This window comes from Porites lutea, chromosome 12 (genome assembly GCF_958299795.1).
Source record: "Porites lutea chromosome 12, jaPorLute2.1, whole genome shotgun sequence".
In the NCBI taxonomy this organism is placed as follows: domain Eukaryota; kingdom Metazoa; phylum Cnidaria; class Anthozoa; order Scleractinia; family Poritidae; genus Porites; species Porites lutea.
In genome coordinates, this window is record NC_133212.1 from 16,587,779 (window position 1) to 16,596,603 (window position 8,825).

The 8,825-nt window shown below is 36.8% G+C and overlaps 1 protein-coding gene and 1 pseudogene across 1 annotated transcript; one reads left to right on the forward strand and one right to left on the reverse strand.

Annotated features, from left to right (window-relative positions):
• Positions 1–1,908: 1,908 nt before the first annotated feature.
• LOC140953781 (uncharacterized) lies at positions 1,909–5,627 on the reverse strand. Its single transcript, XM_073403168.1, has 3 exons — positions 5,605–5,627; positions 3,364–3,418; positions 1,909–2,730 (listed from the first exon to the last, which is right to left on the reverse strand). Exons 1-3 carry the CDS (start codon positions 5,625–5,627, stop codon positions 1,909–1,911), a joined length of 900 nt encoding a protein of 299 aa, XP_073259269.1.
• A 530-nt stretch (positions 5,628–6,157) lies between these two features.
• On the forward strand, positions 6,158–8,596 carry LOC140953782 (uncharacterized; annotated as a pseudogene).
• Positions 8,597–8,825: the final 229 nt, after the last annotated feature.

Below are 8,825 nucleotides of genomic sequence, written 5' to 3' on the forward strand. Positions count from 1 at the left end.
TGAGGTGATTTAAAAAAAAAATTACCGAAGGAAACGCGAGAAATTCACGGTTAATTGACTACGTTGACGTCACAAAAATCCGAAAAACACGCGTGGTTCGGGGTCGTATGAGCAAAATACGCGCGCGAGCCATCACGCCCGCATGCGCATAATGCACAAAGCTACTGAAAACATGTGGTTTTTTTGAAAAGTACGAAAGCCATTGCTTTGAAGCCGTTTATTAGTATTATTGTGGTGATATCTGGCCAGTTGAAAAAGGAGAGACAGCGGATTCAATTTTATACCTAACACAGGATGTTTTCTTCGAAGTACTTGACTATTGTAGCTATAATTTGAACCGTGGTGGTCACTAGTGAGAATGGGGATCGTCGGAGATGAAGACGGTGGTTGTGCAAGGATCGCAATAAGCCCTTCATTTCCTAATCTGCTGTACACTGTTTGCAGATCTTCAAACGTCAGCCCACTTCCGGATACTTTTTCAACCTTGTTCTTCTTTAGGGATAATTTCGACTGACTTTTCTTTAAAAGTTTGCTGTAAAAGATGGCGCCGATCTATAAATCGTACATCATGTCCTCAGTTACACGTACAAGACCGTAGGTCTCGACGGACAACTATTGCTTTCGTCAAGTGTCAATCTGTGAGTAAAAATTATTTCCCGTTGTGCAAAAACATTTTCTAGAGCATCTTGACGTGCGTTGGAGGACGTTTGAAACAAGAAAAAATACAAGGATCGATGTTGGTTCGTCGATGGAAAGGTTGCTTTGATTAGGATGCAAGTTAAGTGGTAAACCGTTTTTCTGATAAGTTTTTTAAACGATGTGATAGAGTCGGCAAAGCGGAAAAAAACAAATTTACACTCCATGTAATCTTGTCTTAAAGCCACTTCTAGAATTACTTAAATCAAATCAAATGTAAGAGAAATAAAGTGACCGAGGAGCTCCGCCAGTGAAGACAATTTTCAGTGTTTGTTCGGAAATTAGCTCGATCTTTCAGATCTTTCCGCTGACCGTGAATTGCTTCCTTCCGGGTTAGTGTACTTACTTCTTTGTTTTCTTAGTAAAGTTTCCACTCACCATTTACTTCGACTATTTAACGTTCATCTACTTTTGAAGCGAAAGAATTGATGTCTTTGGAAAATTTCTGCTTTGTTTTTACATACAATTTACTCTTATGGCGGAGATCGATAGTGACTTGTAACCGGTGTAACATTGTCTCCTCTCATAAATGTTTGACCTGCACTAATCAAACTTTTTGCACAATGAGCTTCAACAGAAAGTTAATAACTTTTTGTCGGGGGAATATTTCGAAACTGCGAGGCCATTTTTGTTTTGATTTTAGCGTGCACGTCGCGCAGATTTTAAAGCTCGCGCCATACTAGTGCTCAGGCTGCGCACGGCCAATTTACTCTAGGGAGCCACCTTAAATAAAAAAAAAAATTCTCTTTTTTAAACTTACTAATAGTTAATACTTCTCATGACCATAGAGTACAAAATGTACCTGAAATTTCTCCAGAAACTTCTCTGCCTTGGTTGGTTTCTAATTCTCTCAAAATTTCATAACATGCCGCTTTTTTTGCTTCCTAAGCATTCTATTATACGCAGATTAAATTTGCTATGAAGTAAGATTACTCCTAGATTACCTCGATTTATACCGTTTTAAGTATACGTAAAATGGACGACATTTAATTAATACAAAGTCGCGGACCCCAGGAGGTCATTAAATGCCGTCAAAATACAGTGCACGTCATTACGTCAGTCACGTTTTTCTTAGATTTTGGAAATGATGAGTGCATTATTCTGAGGAATTTTAGAGCCCGTATCGCGAGCGCTTTTGAAGTTATAGAGACTCCGCCCCGGATCACACTTAGCATAAAAAAATATCGGTCTGAATAGGGTCCAGCAAAGAGACTAGTAACGCACTCCAAACCACCACTGAGTGGTCGAATCATCACTCGATACACATTTGTGAACCGGATTGACTGTTTGATAGCATCCGAAGTCATCTTCGCCTCCTGGGGACTTAACTGCATCTGCAGATGCGCTGGTAAACTGACACTTTACCACCGGAGCCCAATACGAATCAGTATGCACATGGTAACCGTCCTTTTGGAAGAAGAAAGCCGTGCAGCCAGTGCAGTTATATCCTCTGATGCTGATGAATTCGACCGTTTTGCATCCTTCAGACCTCAGGCGCAGGACATTGATATCACTCAACTTGGCCCTAAAGTAATCTTTATATTGAAGTTCTTCAGTGTTAAAGTTGCACGTTGCTCGCACATGCGTTGACCGGTTTGCTGTGGCTGTCATACGTAGTAGAGATAGACGAAACTTGCCCCATGTAAAAGCTTCTTGATTTTTCGGATAGTCTTTGAAAAATACTTTGTCCTCAAATTCATTTTTATTGCGACGGCTGAAAGATTCGATAAGCGTCCAAATGAATCCTTCTTCAGAGATGGCATCACAGAAGACCTCGTACATGGTCTTAATCGTTGGGTCAAACAGTTGATACAAGCCAGACTTGCTCCCTTCGTTTTTCCATAGTTGCTCTTTGCAAGATGTTGCTCTTCGTTTTTGACAAAATCTGCCGTAATATCCCACTGCGCATGTACAGTTGAACTTGTGATCGGCGTCTGCACATATTTCAGTGCAGGTGCCTCCGTGAGCACATGGGTTCTGATTGCAGCACTGGTTAATGCATGGTTCCTCTTTTTCAGCATTCTTTGCAAATGCCTAATAGTGCGAGGGGAGAATATCTTAAAAGTGTACATATTGATAATATTATGATTTACGCGACCCTCTCTTTTGTATGTGTACAATTAATATTTTACATATTTTCAGATGGAAGCTCCCCTTTTAGGTTTTCCTATTCTCACACGCATGCAAACTCCAAAATATTTGCTTTACTAAACTAAATTCACTGCATTGTAAACCATGAAGAATATATGCATAGGTTGTGAAGACTGTTCGACCCTAAGAGTTCCTCTTTAATTCATTCCATGCTTCAACCAAAATAAAAATGACGAAAGATTCTTTTTCCTTCTTTTTTGTTTTGTAGAAACAAGAAGCCTCTTTTCCCGAAATAAGAAAGTGAACAGAGGAGTTATTTAAGTGAGTACCAGATATTGTTCATACATCCAAAATTTTTCAGACTGGAATCTTGTTTTATTGACAAGGTAAAAATGAATAAAGCCGAAATGAAATCTCGACGGAAAACGCCACTATGTTACTGTCTCCCTCTTTACGCTTTGCATTTGGATCTCTCTTCGAAGCATTTTACATGACAGTCATACTTTTTGGAAAGTGTATAATTTTTAAAGCTGTGTCCTTGCATAGCATGATGTTTGAAATTCATTTCAGCAATACGTCCTCTGCTTTGTTCGCATCTTCTATGACAGTCTGCGTCCACAATGATTTTAAACTGTAGATATCAAAAAATATAGAAACAATAAGGAAATAGTTCGCTAGTAACATAGTTGTAACGTTAACTATGGAACTGAATATTCTTCCAAGAGGTAAATTTGCTATCAAATAAACAATCTGTTTAGAATAAAAGGGAGTTTTGACAAATGAAATATGATTTGTATAAGAAAGGGAAATGTCATGTTATACAAGCATATATCAGTTATGAAGTAGTCTTCCCCAGCTTAATGGTAAACTGTTTGAACAAACCACTAACTCAGTTTGCGCTTGTCATTTCTCCCAGTCGGCGTTCTAGTGATTGGGATTCCAGGATAAAGAATCATTATCAGATTTTTCAGATTGCATTTATTAAAAAGGCACTAAGACATTAATTTATGAGATACGCTGAACATAATTAGCGAACGTTGAGCGAAAAGTCAATATCCTTGACATTAATAAAAAATTTGTCTACTTACACCCATTAACAAAACATTAACCAATGACTCCACCTGTCGCAGGATAAATGAAACATATACGTTACCTTGTAAAGCCATTTCAAATGTGGTAAAATGATCAAGAGCGCGAAAAGAGAGCGCAATTATTGCTGAAATGACAGTTTAAGAAATATTTTCAGCCGTATTTGATGTTTGGCAATTTTTTTAATGTTAAATAGAAATATAATTATATTTATTAAAAACACATTTCAATAATTCAGTAAATAAATAATCAAATTGAAAGTACTCGAAGTACCTCTAGGAAAAAAATTAATTCGAATGGCACACGAAGATATCAATTTTATTACCTTCCAGAAAGACGCGGCAGAAACTAGTCAGAGTAAATATTAAATTTTACGACTGGGGGACAGTGTTAGCCACGCAGGAGCTCCTGTTATCAATATTTCACTTCTGCGTTTGATTTCTCCTGCTGAGTTAATTAACTTTAATTTTAAAAATTATACAAAGGATATTGATATAAGCCGTGTCACAGCAACATAACTGGTTGTAATTTATCCTGTGATACGTCCGCCCCGTAAAATACAGTGTAAGCAGAGATGTTTCATCAAGGATCGTATGCGGAACAGGGTGAATTCCTTGCGCGGTGCTTCAAAATTCAGTACTATATCAGCTTATATTAGATTTAATAATTTGCTTGCTATTTATTATTTATACAATGTTTAAAACACGAACAGCAGTGTTTTATCACTAGTTAGAAATTCGAGCGCTTGGAGATCGAATTGTCAAACCGGTGATAAAATGAGTACGGTGGGTGTTTTCAACAGCTTCAAGAACGGCCCCGGAGTATTTCCTTTCTGTACAATTCGAGAAAATGTCAAACAAAAGCAACCAAAATAGAACTGAAATACTAGTCGGGTATATAGCCGTGCAAAAATTTAATAACGATGAGGCAATTCCTTTAAGCCTAATCGATATTGCTTTCTCCATTTCTGTATCTTTGTTTGTTGTTCTTATTATCCGTGTGGCAAATAAAGAAAACTAAGAGACAAATCTCGTTAACCTTTAAAGGTTAAACTTGAGTTTAAGCCAAAACGGTCTGGTCTATTTGACTAAAAAATACTTTAAAAATGGTTACAAATAATCTAATAATCTAATTTCGATTGGTTAAAACAGTTTTTTTTTTCGAAGAAGTTCTTATAATAGCAATGTGTTCTTGCAGTAAATAAAATAAAACCTTAAGGTTATTGTTTGAATCTAATTTGAAGCCCCCTGCATGAAATTTATAGACCCCGTTGCCCATACGATCTAGAGAAACAACGCTTTTTACTAGATTTGATTAGAGTATTACAAGCAGGATTTTGTAACCAGATATTTTGGCGTGAAATTGAATTATTTTGATATAATTTGCATTTTTATTTAATGTAAAGGTAGTTTACACAGCCGATATTGATAACCGGAGTACCTGGTTGGCTAAGATAGTAGTAAAATTTAATTTAATTTACCTTTGGTTCCTACCACGATCTTTAGTTATATGGCAAATAATTGATATCGTTGATAGAGGAGTTAAATTTGTACCTTTTCCAAAAAAGATGATTATATTTTCCTAACACTGGTGGTGAGTACAATCAAGGTTATTCGGTATTTATTTTGCTTGTTTTTTATAAATATATGTATATTTTGTATTTAAAAATTGCCAAATGTGCAAGACAGCTACAAAGTATGTCGTTAACTCTCACTCAACTAATCGTACCTTCTTATCGCGTCCTTGACCATGTTATCACACGTGAAATGACTTACCAAAATTAGGCATATGTTAATAAAGAGACAGATGAAGTCAATTGTTAATGTTCTGCCGTTGGTTGTTCAGTAGCAATCAAATTTTTAATAAGCGTGAGCAAAATTGACATTTGGAACAACACTCGCTTTATAATTATATTTAGCGTATCTCATAAATTAATGTCTGGGTTTTTAATTACGTGCAGTAGCCGGCAAATAAGCATTAAATGCATAGTGAAAATTAATCTGGGTGATGAGGATTCCCTATCCTAGAATCCCAGTCGCTAGAAAGCTGATTAAGAGAAATGACAAACACAACTGACAAAACTGATTTATTGAAACAATTTGTCACTAGCTAAGCTGTTTAAATGCTTATTTCCATAAATATCTTCACGTACATTAAATCTCCTTTCCATATACAAAGCAAGTTTCATTTGCGAAAACTTTCTTCATTTTGAACAGATCGCTTAATTGAAAGGAAACTTCAACTCTCGTTAGAAGTATTCTAACCCTTATCTTAAGTTAGTATGACACTGGCGAACTATTTTCTTTTCGTTTCGATTTTTTTTTATGTCTGCTGTTTGAAATTGGCCACAGAGAGACGGTGCGAAGAAAGTAGAGGAAGCATTAGTAAAGCGGGTATAAATCATCGTGCTATGCAAGGACACAGCTTTAAAAATTATACACCGTCGAAAGCGTACGACTGTCATGTAAAGTGCTTTGAGGAGAAATGTAAATGCCAGGCGTACCAAATAACACAAAATCAATGTGAGTTGCTGGAAGAAGACAGATTTTCTGCTCCTGAAGACTTTCTGGAGGAAAAGGGTTACACGTACTATGATATGAATAGAGAATACGTCAACCAGGTAACCGTTGAATCTAATATGTCTCCCACTTTGCCAAAGGTAGACATGAGAGTAATCATTGCATTTCGGCTTTCATCAGTTTTCCCTAGTCAAATAGTCAATAAAACAGGTTCCAATATTTTGATAGATCGAAATGGCTTTGCACGGTTTTGGAAGGTTGACGTTTTGAAATACTGGTAAATTAATGCATCTCAACGAGATATTCTGTTTTCTTGTTGCTCTCTTTTAAGAATGTGGTGATTTAAACAGGGGCACCCAACGAGAATATAGTTCAAAACCACTTAAACATAGCATTGTTAAACGTATTTTAGTATTTAAATGGTAGATATAGGGATATTTTTATCCCCTAAAAATTTTTCATCCGTTCGGATTTCCTAGCTGAAAGTTTATTGATCCGAAACTTATAGGGATCAAAATTTACCTTTTCGAAAATTTCAGCCAGAAAAAAGGCTCCCCAAAGTTCTAGGTGACCTTTTTAGGGTAAAAATCCGTTAAAGATGGGCAATTATACCTTTTTTTTAGATATTCGAAGAACCTAGGAGAGGCAGGCAAGCAAGAAATTTTACAACAAATGTTCCGAAAACTCTAGATCTCAAATCGTCTTCCGAACATATATTTTCCGAAAATTGACGTTGGGTACCCCTGATTTAAAGTCTTTGCCCTTTAATTTAAGCATCCTTTTTTCTTCCCATACTATGGTCTCTCGTTTGAAATTAAGAACTTTTGGTTACCCTTCCCCTTATAGGTGCAGTCTGTTCGAATCCTAGAAATTTTGCATGGATGAACAATATCTGTAACTCATTTCAAATGGCTCCCGTGTTTCCTTTCATATTGCGAGACAAGAGGCTTGTTTACGCAAAACAATAACGCTCTAAGCACTGAGCTCTTTACAAAACATGCCCATATTGTTGACAGTTTATAAGGCAAGGAATTGGTTTAATAGAGTAAATATTTTGGAGTTTGCTTGAGAGTTGGCAAGCCTAAAAGCGCAGCTCCATTAAAAAATAAGTGGGAAATATTCATAAAGCACACTATAAAAAGAGAGGTTCTAGCAAATAACATTATTTTATAATGCATAACGATTATTTCAACATGCACTTTCAACATGCTCTCCCGTTGTACTATATTAGGCATGTGCAAAGAAGGCTGAAAAACAGCAACCACTCATTAACCAGTGTTGTAATCAGAATCCATGCGCCAATGGAGGCACCTGCACTGAGCTGTTTAAAGACGCTAAAAACAAGTTCAACTGCACATGTGCTGTGGGATATTACGGCAGATTTTGTCAAAAACGAAGTGCAACATCATGCAAAGAGCAGCTACAGAAAAACGGAGGAAGCCAATCTGGAGTCTATGAACTGTTTAACCCAGCGAATATGTCCATGTACGAGGTCTTCTGTGATGCCATCTCTGAAAAGGGGTTTGTTTGGACTTTGATCGAATCTTTCAGCTTTCGAAATAATAATGAATTTGCGGATAAAGCATTTTACAAAGACTTTCCGGTAAATCAGGACGCCTTTTCTTGGAACAAGTTTCGTTTATCTTGGCCGCTTAGCAAACCGCTCAACGCACGTGCGAGCAACGTGCAATTTTAATACTGACGAACTTAAATACAGCGATTACTTGAGGGCCAAGTTAACCGATATCGATGTTATGCGCCTGAGTTTTGATGGATGCAAAAAATATGAATTTATTAGCGTCCGAGGATATAACTGTACTAGCTGCACTGCTGACTTTGTCCAAAGGGATATTTGGCATGCGCACGTTGATTCGTATTACGGTCCACGGAAAGGATGTCAGTGTACCAGGATATCCGCAGGTGCAGTGGAGAAACCGGGAGGCGAAGACGACTTCGGAATGTATGACACGGTTAATACGAATCACAGTTGTGTATCGAGCGATGATTCGACAACTCAGTGGTGGTTTGGAGTGCTTTACTAAGCTTTTTGATTAAGATAGTCTAAGTCAGACATTCTTGGAACATATTTTTTTTTATTAACCTAATAATCATTATATATTAAATGTGAACTTTCTAGTTAATTCATTTAGACTTTATTACCAAAACAGTAAGACAGTGAAAGTTCCCAAATAAATCAGGTGACCCCGTCTTGAACCTTCCCGAACTTTTTAATGCGTATGATTTCAAGCTAGTGTTTTAAGATTATGCCTTGCATTACAAGCAGTAGGATTATGTTAACTCCTCTTCTATTAATTCTTGTTGAACGTGTTTTGTTGCTGCCACTTGTGTATTCACGACTCTGGGTTGATTTCTGCGTATTGTATTGTAAACATCAGAAAAAAAAAGCCTTAAAAAATTTGGCGTCTTTTA

Excerpts from the sequence above, each read along its gene's own strand:
- LOC140953781 (XM_073403168.1), bottom strand. The coding sequence starts at position 5,627 with ATGGTCAAGGACGCGATAAGAAG. Across the intron at positions 3,419-5,604 it reads GTCAAGGACGCGATAAGAAG|TTTAAAATCATTGTGGACGC; the intron begins GTACGATTAGTT and ends TGATATCTACAG. Across the intron at positions 2,731-3,363 it reads ATGCGAACAAAGCAGAGGAC|GCATTTGCAAAGAATGCTGA; the intron begins GTATTGCTGAAA and ends TCGCACTATTAG.